This window comes from Pleurodeles waltl, chromosome 3_1 (assembly GCF_031143425.1).
Source record: "Pleurodeles waltl isolate 20211129_DDA chromosome 3_1, aPleWal1.hap1.20221129, whole genome shotgun sequence".
NCBI lineage: Eukaryota > Metazoa > Chordata > Amphibia > Caudata > Salamandridae > Pleurodeles > Pleurodeles waltl.
Genome location: NC_090440.1, coordinates 313,609,595 through 313,627,467, shown reverse-complemented (window position 1 = coordinate 313,627,467; position 17,873 = coordinate 313,609,595). Strand labels below are relative to the sequence as shown.

Here is a 17,873-nt window from a genome sequence, read left to right as displayed (position 1 = left end):
AAAAATTGTCATTTGTCTCTGGTTCGGGCATATACAGAACCAAGACTTAGTGACACAACCCAAGTGCTTTCTTTACGAAGTAAGATGTGGCCCTCTGCTCCAACCCACATTTTTGGAACCTTCAAAGGTAGGCCTTTCCGGAACAAGATTGCCACCCCTCCTTTATAGTAGGACTTAGAGGAAAAGGTACCATTTTCTTCTCACTGCCTACCAGCCATGGCAGGGATTCTCAGTCTCCGAGTTGGAGAAGTGTGTTTCCTGGATGAACACTACATCTAGGTTTGCGTGTGTAAGGACAAGATTTTCTTTCATCTTGCTTAGTGGGTGAGGCAATTTACATTAAGAGAGAGTATGCTTGGGGCTTCTAGAGGTATACATGAGCTCAAAGATTGCTGTTTTAGGTTGTGATGAAACACCTTTGTGTCTGTCTTGTGTAATAAAGTCAGCATGTAGGTGTGGATCGATTAGCAGGAGCTGAAGCAAAAGAAGGGGGAAGAGGCAGAGTGAGTTTGTGAAACTGACCTTTTCAGGATGAAGCAGTAGTTGCCATGGGCATCGGCATATCTGGCAGCGCTGCTAACCAAGGCCCTAAGTGTAGAAGGAGGTGTGTAGTATGGGCTGTGACTATAGCTACAAGTGTCAGCAGTGACAACCACAGCCCCAGTGTATAAAGACAGTACACAGAATGTTCAGCGACAGTAAGTGCATAAAGTTTGTAAAATGCAAATAAATGATAATGAAAATGTCACTTACCCAGTGTACATCTGTTCGTGGCATCAGTCGCAGTAGATTCGCATGTTCTGCAATAGCTCGCCATCTGGTGTTGGGCCGGAGTGTTACAAGTTGTTTTTCTTCGAAGAAGTCTTTCGAGTCACGGGACCGAGTGACTCCTCCTTTTGTCTCCATTGCGCATGGGCGTCGACTCTATCCTCGATTGTTTTTCCCCGCAGAGGGTGAGGTAGGAGTTGAATTGTAGTAATAGTGCCCATGCAATGGAGTGACTAAGTATGCACCTATTTAAGGTTGAGATGATACATATATAAATAATTGAAGGTAACTTCCAAACTGCTACAGACTCCCGGGGAGGCGGGTGGGCACATGCGAATCTACTGCGACTGATGCCACGAACAGATGTACACTGGGTAAGTGACATTTTCAGTTCGATGGCATCTGTCGCTGTAGATACGCATGTTCTGCATAGACTAGTAAGCAGTTATTTCCCCAAAAGCGGTGGATCAGCCTGTAGGAGTGGAAGTAGTCTGAAATAATGTCCTCAATACGGCTTGACCTACTGTGGCTTGTTGTGCGGATAACACGTCTACACAGTAGTGCTTGGTGAATGTGTGAGGCGTAGACCATGTGGCTGCCTTACATATTTCTTGCATTGGGATGTTTCCTAGAAAGGCCATGGTAGCACCTTTCTTTCTGGTTGAGTGTGCCCTTGGTGTAATGGGCAGCTGTCGTTTAGCTTTAAGGTAGCAGATTTGGATGCATTTAACTATCCATCTGGCTATACCTTGTTTTGAAATTGGGTTTCCTGCGTGAGGTTTTTGAAATGCAATAAAGAGTTGTTTAGTCTTTCTGATGTTTTTTGTTCTGTCAATGTAATACATTAATGCTCTTTTGACATCTAATGTATGTAGTGCCCTTTCAGCTACGGTATCTGGCTGTGGAAAGAACACTGGAAGTTCCACTGTTTGATTTAGATGGAACGGTGAAATAACCTTTGGCAAAAATTTAGGATTGGTCCTTAGGACGACTTTATTTTTGTGTAGTTGTATAAAAGGTTCCTGTATAGTAAACGCCTGAATCTCGCTTACTCTTCTTAGGGAAGTAATGGCGATGAGAAATGCCACCTTCCAGGTTAGGAACTGTATGTCGCAGGAGTGCATGGGTTCAAAAGGTGGACCCATAAGTCTAGTTAGGACAACATTTAGGTTCCATGAAGGAACAGGTAGTGTTCTTGGTGGTATAATTCTCCTAAGGCCCTCCATGAATGCTTTAATGACTGGTATTTTATATAGGGAAGTTGAATAGGTAGTTTGCAGGTATGCAGATATTGCTGCAAGGTGAATCTTAATGGAAGAGAAAGCTAGGTTAGATTTTTGTAAGTGAAGCAAGTAACCCACTACCTGTTCTGGAGTTGTGTGTAACGGTTGTATTTGATTAATATGGCAGTAGCAAACAAACCTCTTCCATTTACTTGCATAGCAGTGCCTTGTGGATGGCCTTCTTGCTTGTTTTATGACTTCCATACATTCTTGGGTAAGCTGTAAGTGCCCGAATTCTAGGATTTCAGGAGCCAGATTGCTAGATTCAGCGATGCTGGATCTGGGTGTCTGATCTTTTGGTTGTGCTGTGTCAACAGATCTGGCCTGTTGGGCAATTTGATGCAGGGTACCACTGATAGGTCTAGCAGTGTTGTGTACCAGGGTTGCCTTGCCCAAGTTGGTGCTATCAATATGAGTTTGAGTTTGCTTTGACTGAGTTTGTTTACCAGGTAAGGAAGGAGAGGGAGAGGAGGAAAAGCGTAAGCAAATATCCCTGACCAGTTCATCCATAGGGCATTGCCTTGGGATTGTTTGTGTGGGTATCTGGATGCGAAGTTTTGGCATTTTGCGTTCTCCCTTGTCGCAAACAAGTCTATCTGAGGTGTTCCCCAGAGTTTGAAATAAGTGTTCAGAATTTGGGGGTGAATTTCCCATTCGTGGACCTGTTGGTGATCTCGAGAGAGATTGTCTGCGAGTTGATTTTGTATCCCTGGTATAAACTGTGCAATTAGGCGAATTTGGTTGTGAATTGCCCAATGCCAAATTTTTTGTGCTAGCAGGCTTAACTGCGTGGAGTGCGTCCCCCCCTGCTTGTTTAGATAATACATTGTTGTCATGTTGTCTGTTTTGACGAGAATGTATTTGTGAACTATTATTGGTTGGAAAGCTTTTAGTGCTTGAAAAACTGCTAGAAGTTCTAGGTGATTGATATGCAGTTTTGTTTGATGTACGTTCCATTGTCCTTGTATGCTGTGTTGATCGAGGTGTGCTCCCCACCCTGTCATGGAAGCATCTGTTGTTATTACGTATTGTGGCACTGGGTCTTGGAAAGGCCGCCCCTTGTTTAAATTTATGTTGTTCCACCACAGAAGCGAGAGGTAAGTTTGGCGGTCTATTAACACCAGATCTAGAAGGTGACCCTGTGCTTGAGACCACTGTGATGCTAGGCATTGTTGTAAGGGCCTCATGTGCAGTCTTGCGTTTGGGACAATGGCTATGCATGATGACATCATGCCTAGGAGTTGTAATACCATCTTTGCTTGTATCTTTTGTGTTGGATACATGCGTTGTATGATGGTGTTGAAATTTTGAATTCTTTGTGGACTTGGAGTGGCTACTCCTTTTGATGTGTCTATTATGGCTCCCAGGTATTGTTGTACCTTGCGTGGCAGACTTTTGGATTTTGTGAAATTGACGGTGAACCCTAGTTTGAAGAGGGTTTGTATGATATGATTTGTGTGAATTGAGCACTCTATTAACGAATGGGCCTTGATTAGCCAGTCGTCTAGATATGGGAACACATGTATCTGCTGCCTTCTTATGTGTGCTGCGACTACCGCTAGACATTTGGTAAACACTCTTGGTGCGGTTGTTAATCCGAAAGGCAGTACCTTGAATTGGTAATGTATTCCTTTGAATACAAACCTTAGGTATTTCCTGTGCGATGGGTGTATTGGTATATGGAAATAAGCATCCTTGAGGTCTAAAGTTGCCATGTAGTCGTGCAGCTTTAGCAATGGCAATACTTCTTGTAGTGTGACCATGTGGAAGTGGTCTGATTTGATGAAAGTGTTCACTACTCTGAGGTCTAGGATTGGTCTCAGTGTTTTGTCCTTCTTTGGTATCAGAAAGTACAGTGAGTAAACTCCTGTGTTTATTTGTGTGTTTGGCACTAATTCGATTGCATTCTTTTGCAATAGTGCCTGCACTTCTATCTCCAGGAGATTGGAATGGTGTGTTGTTAAATTTTGTGCTTTTGGTGGTATGTTTGGAGGGAATTGTAGAAATTCTATGCAATAACCATGTTGGATAATTGCTAGAACCCAAGTGTCTGTAGTGATTTTCTCCCATGCTTTGTAATAATGACCTATTCGTCCCCCCACTGGTGTTGTGTGGAGGGGGTGAGTGACATGTGAGTCACTGTTTAGTAGTAGGGGTTTTGGGGCTTTGGAATCTTCCTCTATTTCTAGGGAATTGCCCTCCTCTATATTGTCCCCGAAAACCTCCTCTATACTGTCCTTGGTAACTGGACGGTGTGGCTTGTGAGGTGCTGGCTTGTGTGCTTTGACCCCGAAACCCCCCTCGAAAGGGCGTTTTACGGAATGAGCTGTAATTCCCTCTGCTCTGCGGGGAGTAGAGTGCGCCCATGGCTTTGGCAGTGTCCGTATCTTTTTTGAGTTTCTCAATCGCTGTGTCCACTTCTGGACCGAACAGTTCTTTTTCATTAAAAGGTATATTGAGAACTGCTTGTTGAATCTCTGGTTTAAATCCAGACGTTCGGAGCCATGCATGCCTTCTGATAGTTACGGATGTATTAATTGTCCGTGCAGCTGTATCTGCAGCGTCCATGGAGGAGCGGATCTGGTTGTTGGAGATGGCCTGTCCCTCCTCAACCACTTGTTTTGCCCTATTTTGTAAGTCCTTGGGCAGATGTTCAATGAGATGTTGCATCTCGTCCCAGTGGGCTCTGTCATAGCGCGCAAGTAGTGCCTGGGAGTTCGCGATGCGCCACTGGTTTGCAGCTTGTGCTGCGACTCTTTTACCAGCTGCATCAAACTTGCGGCTTTCTTTATCTGGGGGTGGTGCATCTCCAGATGTGTGAGAGTTGGCCCTTTTCCTAGCTGCTCCTACAACGACAGAGTCTGGTGGCAGCTGTGTAGTGATGAAAACCGGGTCCGTAGGAGGCGGCTTATACTTTTTTTCTACCCTTGGTGTGATTGCCCTACTTTTAACCGGCTCCTTAAAGATGTCTTTTGCGTGCCGGAGCATACCAGGGAGCATAGGCAAGCTTTGGTATGAGCTGTGGGTGGAGGAGAGTGTGTTGAATAAGAAATCATCCTCGACCTGTTCTGAGTGGAGGCTTACGTGGTGAAATTGTGCTGCTCTAGCCACCACTTGAGAGTACGCGGTGCTGTCTTCTGGTGGAGATGGCTTCGCAGGGTATGCCTCCGGACTGTTATCTGACACTGGGGCGTCGTATAGGTCCCATGCGTCCTGATCTTGGTCACCCTGGCTCATGGTGGTGTGAGCTGGGGAGTGTGATGGAGTTTGTGCTGGTGAAACGTCAATCACGGGCGGAGGTGAGGGTGGTGGTGTAACTCTTTTCACCACTTTTGGTTGTGGTGTTTGTTCCGTCTGGAACTCCAACCTCCTCTTTCTCCTAATGGGGGGAAGGGTGCTTATTTTTCCTGTCCCCTGCTGAATGAAGATACGTTTTTGCGTATGGTCCACATCAGTTGCCTGTAGCTCTTCCTCAAACCTATGCTTCTGCATTTGGGAGGTTAGCGAGTGCTCTTCTGTATAAGAGCCTGAAGCTGGGTCGCTTGCAGTTTGTTTCGGCATCGAAACTTTGTCTGCGTGTTTTTTCGGCTCCGAGGTGACTTTTTTTCTTTTCGGGGCCGAAACCTCTCGGCGTCGATCTGTTTCGGTGCCGCTGTCTCGGCGTCGAGCCGTGTCCACACCGGCATCACGGTGTCGAGGCTTGTCTCCAGCACTTTCTCGGTCCCGAGAAGGCTGCGTGCCGGTGTCTCGACCGGAGTCGGACAATCTCGGCACTGTTTGGGCCTTTTTCGGTGCCGACGGTCGGTCACCGAATTTACGGGTCGAGCCATGGCCTGGTGGCAGTGGCGTCCCCTGGGCCTTGTAAATGTTTCTCTGTGTGGTTTTCGACGTCTTACTCACGGTTTGTGTATCGTCGAATCCTTCGGAGTCTGAGTCTTGGATCGAGAAGGTACCTTCCTCTTCCTGTTCCTCGAACTCCCGTTGGGCTGTCGGTGCGGACGCCATCTGAAGTCTTCTGGCTCGACGGTCTCGGAGTGTTTTTCGGGACCGGAACGCACGACAGGCCTCGCAGGTGTCTTCGCTGTGCTCAGGTGACAGGCACAGGTTGCAGACCAAGTGTTGGTCTGTGTAGGGGTATTTATTGTGGCATTTGGGGCAGAAACGAAACGGGGTCCGTTCCATCGGCGTTCTTCAGCACGCGGTCGGGCCGACCAGGCCCCGACGGAGGATCGAAAAACTACCCCGAAGGGCACCGGAGCTCTTCGATCTTTGATGCGGTGTTGAATGTAAGTACGCCGATCCCGAACGCAACAATACCGACGAAAATCTTCCGAAATTAGCTATCTTTCCGTTCCGAAACTCGGAGCGACAGGAACACGTCCGAACCCGATGGCGGAAAAAAAACAATCGAGGATAGAGTCGACGCCCATGCGCAATGGAGACAAAAGGAGGAGTCACTCGGTCCCGTGACTCGAAAGACTTCTTCGAAGAAAAACAACTTGTAACACTCCGGCCCAACACCAGATGGCGAGCTATTGCAGAACATGCGTATCTACAGCGACAGATGCCATCGAACATACAATTCTTGTCATCTTCCACCCGCCCTCACAATTCACCTATTCGTGAAGATAAAAGTGATATAGGTGCCAACTGTCCTGCCACTGCCGGCAACAGGGATGAACACAATCTTCATCAAATATTATGCACACTATGACCCCCTCAGCTACCTCAGCATGGAGCCCTTATCAGCACGCCATGACCCAGTCCAGTAGGAAAAAGAGACTATAAACCAGCTTTTGTGTCCATGCCAAGACACTGTGACAACTGTCATATATTCTTTCAGTAGTGGGCACGATGACTTGTCTCTTGTGGGTGGGCGCTCATCCTTGCTCTTGTGGTTCGGGCCATGGGACCAGTTCTCAGTAACTGCAAGTCTACCCATCTCCTGCTAGGCTGAATCATCTTGCATGCCCATTCTCTTGTTGGTCTCCAATTACCGCTGATCTGAGGAATGAGCCGTCTTTATGTCTTCTAAGTCCAAAGAATCAAGGAACTTCCCCGGAAGGCAGGTGTTGTCCAATTCTTTCATTTGGTTGTCTTTATTGATCAGCATTTGAGTGGGATCTGGTAGGCCATTTCAGAGGTTGAGGTGTTTCCTTATAGGTAGCAGTGGGAGGAAATGCTTCCACTTGTGAATAGTTTCCTAGGAAAAGTCTTGGTTCACATGCATTTTATGGTCCTCCAAAAAGAAAAGCCTTTGCTTTTTATCCCCTTTGGATCACTCCTCTAGCTTGTTGGTGCCATAAAAAACAGACAATTATCAATCCAGGGAATCCATAGCTCTGATGTTTCTCAATTTGATTCTATGGGCTCTCTGCAGCTCCAACGGTGGTTGAAAGACCATGTTGATGAAGGATGGAATGCAACGGAGAATAAAGGCAACATGTTATCCCCTCCCAGTTTTTCTAGGATACCAAAAAATGGTTTTGATGACAGATGCTAATAAACAATCGTAGTAGTGCAAGTGTCTCTCTTTTTCAGTTGAGGGTGACTGCAAAGAAGGTGGGCAACTAAAAATGTTTCACAGGTACAGGTGAGAGTAATTTGCAAGGGAATTTTGTCTGTTATTGCTGAGGTATTTTACAAGTATTTATATATGTTGTCTATATATGGTTATGCCATCATATTTACCAATATGTGAGAAAAAGGGAGAGAGAGAGAATGAGTGACAGAGAGTGAATGTGTGTTTGTGTGAGAGACAGAAACCCTGCAAGTGCAGAAAATATATGTAGTTGAAGGAATCCTGCAAAAACAACAATTACATTCTGTTAACTTACCAATGTAGAAACTACAATTAGACTACCAGCAATGCAGTGTAGCCTTAGCCTCTTGTATTCTAGTACTAAACCCTTGTAAAAATGAGAATGAGAACTAAACACTTGTAAAAACGACAATGTCTGAATTGTTGGTTACCTAGTGTGACCATACAACCTGGAAACTAATAAATTAGTACGTGTTTAATAGTACATAAAAGGAGGCATATCTTAATTGTTTTAGGAACACTTCTGAGAAGGTATGTGTTTACCCACACTTTAAGCAACTTAAACAATCGGACGATGAGATTGTGTGTTACACACAAAATTGACTGAGCATTGTTTTAAATTTGAATTTATTACAGTGACTTCTATTTTCTACAGCAATTATGTTTCATTAGTAAGTGAACCAATGTGGTATGGCTTGGTTTGTTCTATAGTCTTATAAAATAAAATAACAACTATGAAACAACTTGGTGCTGAATTACATGCATTATAATGTTATAAATTATTTCAACACTGAACTTTAAAAAAACAGACAATTCAATTTCTTTAACATCAATGTGAAAATGTTGCCTGCATTCTTACACAAATGTTTCTATACTAAAAGTATATGCTTCATCAGATACACAATCCAAAGCATTCAATCAGACACTTGCCTAAGATAAGATTTTTGATTAGTTTTGGCTCATCGTCCTTCTTATACTCCAGCATTCCCTGGAAGTCCTTTTCTTTTCTTGGAATGCTAACTGGTCGAATGGGTTCATCGATGATCTGCCCGGGAGATATGTTTTCAATCTGACCCACTAACACAAAGAAAACAATTGCAAATCAGTATATTAAAAATGGTGAGCACACAGGCCAGTATTTCTTCATGTCAAATACAGGAAAATCACAAAAGACTGAATTAGGGAGATATCATATAATTTAATTTGTTAGCAAAAAAACAAATGAATAAAAAAAATAAGATTAAAAAGTATTGAAAACAGGAGAAATCATAAAACATTTATTACAGCAGAAGTCGGTCTATACTGGAAGGAAATGTGAAACTTTCATGGATATATAGTAGGAAGGTCTAATTCTGTCTCCATTAATACCTTCCGCCACCTGTAATTTAGGATTAACCTTATCTGTTCAGACTATAACTTGTCACTGGTCATGTGCATTGAACCGTACATAGGAGTTTGCCTTCTTTCTCTGTTATATCAGGTAATTTATTTAATTATTGGAGAGCTGCAAATCAAAATGTTCTACTTGTAGGCTGCTTCAGTACGACCAAAAAAAAGTGTAAGTGTATTAGGAGACCAAACCAAGACTTAGACAACAGGAATTATTAATATTTGTCTTTGAAAAAGCCTTGTTTTGGCCTGGTTACTCTCAACCCTGACAAATATAGGTTTTTGCCAACCTTCACAGGGCTTAACCTGAGGTGCCGAAATTGATGCCTGGCGTATACTTGATGAATCAGCCATTTGTTTGTCACTTGATTCATTTTAACAGTATTTGTAAGAATGGCAAGCAGTCATGAATTTCTCTCTCGATTCAACTGTTATGCAGGTAGACAATAGGTACCAGATAAGGGTGCCCTCTTCTCCCTACTGTGCTTTGCTCTTCAACTGGAACCATTGGCTGGTAACACGTAAATGCAATGACAAAGGAATTAAGATAGGACAACCTGATATTTGTGTGCAGATGATATGCTTATCTATGTTGCTAACCAAGAGCTATCAATGGACAGGCTTCTCTCTCACATTTAAATGTGTCATCACTAGGCAGGGTTCAGAATTAATTGGACAAAATACATTCTCCTTCCTCCCTCAATCTCCAGTGGCACAGGCCTGATAGTAGCAGGCATTTCTCACATTAGTCTATACTCAAGGTTCTAAAAAAATGAACACTCACTAAACGAGATAAAGCCTTCTCAGTAGTGACAAAAAAGACTTGTAAATGGCATCCAAAAGTATTAGCTAAGCCGTATAAGGTACAGCGAGTTGTCAAAAGCATTAGTTCAAACTTATAGGATCACTTTGTCCTTGTAGTGTTTTATGTATAGCGTATTCACCTTTTGACCTGTTGGGGCCTACATTCTTGATACCTTAAGCTCAGCTCATGGAGAATTACTGTTAAAGTTTGACTTTAATATGTTGGTTATGAGCTGCTGCTACAATGACAGGATACCCTGCAACAATAAGTACAAACAATATACAGTGTGTACATGCCCGATTGTTACATTTTCAAAACATGCAGATCACATATGTTTGTTCTATGCTGCTGGTGTTCACTTTCAGTATTAGAAAGTGTTACTGTACACTTGTCTTGCAAATAAAAAGTATTTGAATAAGCATTTAATTACTGCAGTTTGTTAGTTTAGGAATGCAAAACAACTCATTTGGTCTGAGGTATTCATTTAGTAGTTCTTAAATGTTTACCTCTCTTCTAGAATTTATCACTGAGAAAAAAGTTAAGAGAAATAAATATGATTTCTCCTTTGTCCTAAATGTGCCTTTTAATTGATATCTACATGTTTCCTGCTTTAACTTTGTTACAGTCAAGTCACTTAGCAACCAAATGAGAAATGTGCGAAAACAAGGCATACCTTCTAGTTCACCAATCTTCTTGGCAAATACCTTCAACTGTTTTTTCAGTTTCCTGATTGTTTTGTCCTGTTTTTCAAGTTGCTCCATGAGGTCCTGTAAATCATAATGAGATTTATTATTCAAGGCAAAACCAAGCATCATCTGGCGGGCTGGAGACACAAAGTCATGGTTAGTTGTGAGCTAGTGACAAAAGCTGCAGTGAGGTGCATCTTGTGCTGACAATTTCTATGCTTGAATTATGCCAGTTATTAAAGCAACACAATCTTTACAAATATTATATCATAACCAGCATGATGGAGACAGTGCTTATTTTAGCACATTCCAAGAATGTGAATAATTTCAGAGTGTGAGAACAACTGTACAGGAATATGGGGAGCGGGTTAAAATTAGTTAAGACAACACAAATTAATTGAGAAGGTGTAAACATTTTAGGCAAATTCCTGATGCATGCATTTGTTAGAAGAAAGCTGAAAAAAGAAACAATTTCTTGTGCAGCATGGGTAATCAAGTGGTGGAAGTGGGATGAAACTATGCCACAATAATAATGGGAAGTGTTTGGGAGATTTTCCCTTGAAAAGGGAACTTTTTACGAAATATATACCCTAACGTTTAGGTGATTTAGAATGGAAAGTTTAGGAAAGAAACAGTCAAAATATAACTACTTCATCTGTTCATTAAATTGCAAAGATGTGGTTGGCAAATAATTTGTAGTGGTTTGCTAAACACTCCTAAATAAGTATTTTAGATGTTTTATTAATGATAAAGTTGGTAAGGTAAACTATAACATTAGAAAACTGAGTTTAAAGATCTTAAAAGATTTGTATTATGATTGCAAATGGCAATTTAAAACTATAATATGATTCTACCTTTCTAGTGGTGTTGGAACTATTTGGATTGTTTCTAAGTAATTTAGCAGTAATTTAACAGAGAGAAAAAGTTGATTTGGAGTTTCAGAAATATTGGACTTGTTCAATAAAATCAACCATTGGCTAATAAAACATGAGTTCTGTAACATAAATTGTGATTTACCATGTTAAAATACTTGAACACTTATTTTGAACTTCTGAAAAATCTTTTGAACAAACAATCGCACCTTTTCCTCTATAAATATTTTAGGACTTTTTAACAGAACACTCCTGCTATGTATATGAATAAAAAACGCTTATGATTTTTTAAAATCCACTCCAATGTGTATAAAACAGCTATTAAAATTCTATAATCATTCAAAATGTAGTAAAAATCTATATGATTTAACTGTGCAACACTAAAACAATTTAGTACGTTTTGAATCCCAAGCAAATTAGCCAAGCTAATTTAAAACTCCAAAATAAACGTAACATTTATTTCAGTTTCAACCCTTTTTCAGAACATCATGAATAAAATCTGATAACTTTTACATAATTATGTCTGCCTCTGTAATCCTTGAATACAAATATGATACTTAAAACCCATATATAATCTTAAAACTATGAAGCTGTCTTTTTTATAATCATATAGTTAATAAAACAGTAATCAAATGTAATTTATCCACAATTACACTAGCCATAGCAGTGCACACACTCAAATCACAGGCAATAGGGACAACTTATTATCAGGAATCTTTAAGAGTGTTTATATAAGATAGCCAAACAATGTTTATGAGTATGAGTGATTAACCCCTTCTGTGCCCAGGATGTAATGGTTACGTCCTGAGGCACAGTGCTCCGGGTTTTTTTTGTTGTTGTTGTTTTACAGATGGGGAGCGACCCCTTAGGCAAGGGTCGCTCCCCTGGAGGGGCAAATTGTATTTAGGCCATTTCTGCCCGCTATGGGGGCAGATCGGCTGATTTTAGGTCAATCTAGGCACCAGGGATCTTTTTTTTTTGCGCCGTCACGCAAGGGGAGCGACCCCGTAGGCAAGGGTTGCTCTCCGCGGGGGGGTTGGAGGGGGGGGGAAATTTATTTTAGGCCATTTCTGCCCCCCCCGGGGGCAGATCGGCCTATTGTTATTAGGCCGATCTGCCCCCGGGGGGGGGGGGGGGGGGGGGGCATAAACCTCTAGGCGCCAGGGTGAATTCTTTTTTTTTTTTTTTTTTAGAGATGGGGAGCGACCCATTAGGCAAGGGTCGCTCCCCTGGGGGGCAAATTGTATTTAGACCATTTCAGATCGGCCGATTTTAGGTCAATCTGCCCCCAAGGAGGACAGAAACAACTAGGCACCAGTGATCTTTTTTTTTGCGCCAATGTCACACGGGGGGGGGGTGATCCCATAGGCAAGGGTCGCTCCCCGGGGTGGAGTTGGGGGGGTAAATTTATTTTAGGCCTTTTCTGCCCCCCGGGCTGAGCTAGAGACCAAAATCCACAGGTATGCACTTTGCAAAAAACACCTCTGTTTTCTGTGAAAAAATGTGATGTGTCCACTTTGTGTTTTGGGCCATTTCCTTTCTTGGACGCTAGGCCTACCCACACAAGTGAGTTACCATTTTTATCGGGAGACTTGGGGGAACGCTGGGTGGAAGGAAATTTTTGTAGCTCCTCTCAGATTCCAGAACTTTCTGTCACTGAAATGAGAGGAAAAAGTGTTTTTTTGGTCAAATTTTGAGGTTTGCAAAGGATTCTGGGTAACAGAACCTGGTCAAATCCCCACAGGTTACCCCATCTTGGATTCCCCTAGGTGTCTAGTTTTCAAAAATGCGCTGGTTTGCAAGGTTCCCCCAGGTGCCGACTGAGCTAAAGGCAAAAATCCACAGGTAGGCACTTTGCAAAAAACACCTCTGTTTTCTGTGAAAAAATGTGATGTGTCCACGTTGTGTTTTGAGCCATTTCCTTTTGTGGGCGCTAGGCCTACCCACACAAGTGAGGTACCATTTTTATCAGGAGACTTGGGGGAACACAGAATAGCAAAACAAGTGTTATTGCCCCTTGTCTTTCTCTACATTTTTTCCTTCCAAATGTATGGCAGTGTGTAAAAAAGACTTCTATTTGAGAAATGCCCTGTAATTCACATGCTAGTATAGGCCCCCAGGAATTCAGAGATGTGAAAATAACCACTGCTTCTCAACACCTTATCTTGTGGCCATTTTGGAAATACAAAGGTTTTCTTGATACCTATTTTTCACTTTTTATATTTCAGCAAATGAATTGCTGTATACCCGGTATAGAATAAAAACCCATTGCAAGGTGCAGCTCATTTATTGGCTCTGGGTACCTAGAGTTCTTTATGAACCTACATGCCCTATATATTCCCGCAACCAGAAGAGTCCAGCTGACGTAACGGTATATTGCTTTAAAAAATCTGACATCGCAGGAAAAAGTTACAGAGTAAAACGTGGAGACAAATGGCTGTTTTTTTACCTCAATTTCAATATTTTTTTATTTCCGCTGTTATTTTCTGTAGGAAATACTTGTAGTATCTACACAAATGACCCCTTGCTGAATTCAGAATTCTGTCTACTTTTCAGAAATGTTTAGCTGTCTGGGATCCAGCATAGGTTTCTCACCCATTTTGGTCACTAACTGGAAGGAGGCTGAAAGCACAAAAAATTGTAAAAATGGGGTATGTCCCAGTAAAATGTCAAAATTGTATTGAAAAATTGCGTTTTCCAATTCAAGTCTGCCTGTTCCTGAAAGCTGGGAAGATGGTGATCTTGCCACCGCAAACCCTTTTTGCTGGTGCCATTTTCAAGGACAAAAACCACGAGCTGCCTTCTGCAGCCCTTTTTTCCCATTTTTTGTAAAAAAACAAAATTTTCACTGTATTTTGGCTAATTTCTTGGTTTCCTTCAGGGGAACACCCACAAAGTCTGGGTACCTCTAGAATCCCTAGGATGTTGGAAAAAAGGACGCAAATTTGGCATGGGTACCTTATGTGAACAAATGGTTATGAGGGCCTAAGCGCGAACTGCCCCAAATAGCCAAAAAAAGGCTCGGCACAGGAGGGGGAAAAGGCCTGGCAGCGAAGTGGTTAAAAGAGAACAGTTGATATGGAAACAATGGGAAAGTGTCAGAACACATTATAAATTGTTTTTCATTCCTTGATTATAGACCAAAACGAGGAAACATCTTTTACATTATCTTATAGGTGCTACAATAGTGGGAACAGTCTATCATAGAGGTGGCTTTCACCCCAGCGAAAATGCAACAGTAAATGTTGTTTATTTCAGTGGGAACACATAGTGCCTCATTATGAGTCTGGCGCTCTACTGACCGCCAGACTTGAGATGGCTTTCGGACAGTCTGAGTATCACATTATGACCATGGCCGTCGTGCCGTGGTCGAACCACCAGCACCACCAGGATTAGTCATCCTGGCGGCCCTAATCCAGGGGATTATGACCCCCTTCTCAGCCAGTGATTTACTGGCGGTAATACCGAAGAGGTGCAGAGGGCCACATGGGTGTCCCTGCTCTGCCCCTGCACTTGGCATGGTCAGTGCAGGTGCCCCCCTGGCCAGCACCGTGGCAATGCTCACTGTCTGCTTTGCAGACAGTGAACACTGCAACGGGTGCTGGTGCACACTACGTAGTACAGACGGAGACAATGGTGTAGGCCGTTTCCCACTGGGCTAGCGGGTAAAAACTGAGGTTCTGCCTGCTGACCCAGAGGGAAACTCGTAATGGCAGCAACCTTCCCGTCGGAATTTTGGTGGACATGCTTTTCTGTCCACCTAAATCATAATGAGGCCCAAAGTGTTGTACAAGCACTGCAAGGATTATGCTAGTTAAATGAAATGGTTAGTATATGTGCACACTCTGGTTATCCTTTTTTTTTTTTTTTGTCCTCATTTCACCACCCACGCTTTGGTTAAGAGGAAAAAGGCAATGGCCGAGGCAATATTGGTATGACTCCAGGTGTGCGGTCCGCAACACCGCTGGGCCGCCCCACCTGTTCTACTTATTGCACTTTTCCCAATCGACTGCCATCGACCAAGTCTTACTGTTTTCTTCGAGACCTGATCATAACCAAAGCAACACCCAATAAGGTGAGGGGAGTTCTAATCATTGGACTTAAATTTCAGGAGGAGGAGACCAAACAAAGAAACTACAAAACACAAATTATATAACTGAAACTACTCCACACTTATAAGCTACTGATAAACATTTTCCCAATCCACCCCAAAATTATCTCTTCTAGTAAGAGGACCTCGTTGTTCCATTTTGCACAGTCGATTTACAGATGTTTGCCAATCCTGAACAAGGGGGGGCAGAGGATCCACCCATTTACGACATATTTCCCGTCTGGCCAAAAGCATTAGTACAAACAACAAGTGTTCCTGTTGTACTGACATTTTCTGATAATTTATACCCAGCTCACAGGCCCCAAACACCACCGTAAGAAGGTTTATTCTTAAGTTTACATCAAAAATTACCTTCAGAATACTTCCTATCTCCTTCCAATATTTAATCAACATTGAACATTGCCAAAACATTCTGGTTATCCTTATAACATGTGGCTGGGCTTCACAGAGTGTCTAGAACTCTAGAAGGTTTACACAGAATATGGGTAACGATGAAAAGGGATTAGTGCTATCATAAATGTCGATAATAGCCAACTTTTACTAGGAGCATGGTGAGTTACGCTGTCTTGGTTTGAAATAAAAGTGTATTTTTGATCACATTATAATTAATGAAAACATTTCAGTTGATGTGAGAACTAAGTGGTATTTTATCATTTCGCAACACTTTTTCTAATTTTCTTTGTATTCTTGTTTGCTTTTAACAGATAATGTAACATTATGCTGAATCAAATTATTGGATTTTAAATACACTTTATTAATTTATTGCTCTTTCACTTTAACTAGTGTTTCTAAATTTCCCTTTTATCACCAATGCAAATGCAAGTGAAAACCTCTCATTTAAGGGGGGAGAAAGGTTGCTGTCACTTACATATATTTATGCTCTCTTAAAATTACCTGTAGGATACATGTGCACACTGTGGTCAAAATGTTGAAATTGTTGTTGAGCCACTGAATGACTATTATTATACCATTATCTTATATATTCACTACTGAACTGGAGGTAAACTACTCACTTGCATTTTTTGGGCTGGTATATGGAACTCTATAACAATAAACAAGGCATTGGGACACACTGGTTAACTATAAAATGACCATAAAGCAAACTATCCTTTAACAATGATCCTGCTTGTGCAAGTAGGTTCTTTGCAAAATACACCTGTAATGAGCATTTGAATCTATGTTTTGTGTGCTATGTTAGAGGAAAAACATTCTGTCAGTACTGGCGAAGGTGAGGGTTAGGTGTCTTTTGACTAACAATAGACAGCAATACATGCAGAAGTACTAGAACAACAGGATCCAGTAAGAGAATGAGAAAACAGAGATATAATTTGATAGTTAGTTGCCTAATTGGAGGGGACACCAATGCGTTTGGTTATGTAATAGAAGGTAGCTTAACATGCAAGAAAGGGTTACACATTGCACAGACTTAAGACTTTATTTCCTTACAAACACATAACAACAAAAAGGCTATGTATTACCATTTTTGGCAAAAAAATTAAGTTTGCAAGCAATGCTGTGCTTAGCGAACCATTTTAATTCCCATCCCATTGTCAAAATAGAGCTTTGTGTCCATCATACTGTAAAATTTTGATTAGTGAAAATATGCACTTAAATGGCATGCTGTGAGAACAAAAAACACTGTGTTTGCAGTCTAAAAGCTGTGGAAAGAAATAACCACCATCAAACCCTCATAAATACACTTCCTCAAGGGTAAGTGGGCTGAAGGACTGCTCTTGTGTTAGTTCTGCAGGACGAAAACAAAGAACATTGCAACAGAGACAAACCATTTGATCTACATACAATAATCCGTCTGTAAAGGGAAATCCGGTAGGACTGATACTTCATGGGATCATCTGCATATAACTCCTCAAAAAACTGAAAAAATAGGCACAGTGGTTTCTTTTATCCCATATGGATGCTTAGTAATCACGATAGTGACTAATATGTATCATACATAAAAAAAGACAACAGTGCTTAACTTATGGCTGGCATACAAACATTTGTATGCCAGTTATAAGTTACTTCCTTACAAACATGTGATAAGGTAACATTACAATGACTTGGAAACAGCAAGGGGCTATGTATGATGGATTTTTTAACAAGACCAACCTATATGTAATATATTAGAGACAAATTACAACCGAACATTGCCCATTTGGTTAAGGGATTGAGCTAAATCTCTTTTTTCACCTTCAGCAACACTGATAAATCTCTGGCATGAGAGGCCAGGACCACTCACTAGAGGGAAGAACTGAAAGGAAAACATGAGGAATAATAATAAAATACAGAACTTTGCCCAGTGCATGCATCGCACACATCCTGTCCTTTGATATAAAGCAAATTCAAATACTATCAGAACTGAAAAAGGCTTTCAATTTGATGTTTATCTTATTCTACATTAGTTTCACATTTTTTAT

At 41.7% G+C, this 17,873-nt stretch overlaps 1 protein-coding gene across 4 annotated transcripts in view; it reads right to left on the bottom strand.

The window, feature by feature from the left end:
• MYO5A (myosin VA) overlaps positions 1 to 17,873 on the bottom strand; it is a 571,522-nt gene that overhangs the window by 78,885 nt on the left and 474,764 nt on the right. For 2 of the 4 annotated variants that reach the window (XM_069222454.1, XM_069222457.1), the window contains 3 exons: positions 17,257 to 17,331; positions 10,461 to 10,554; positions 8,524 to 8,670 (listed from right to left, as the gene is read on the bottom strand). In XM_069222454.1, the coding sequence (XP_069078555.1) occupies positions 8,524 to 8,670; positions 10,461 to 10,554; positions 17,257 to 17,331 (316 nt within the window). The remainder of the gene's footprint in view (positions 1 to 8,523; positions 8,671 to 10,460; positions 10,555 to 17,256; positions 17,332 to 17,873) is intronic. The other 2 variants (XM_069222456.1, XM_069222458.1) reach the window with 1 other exon arrangement.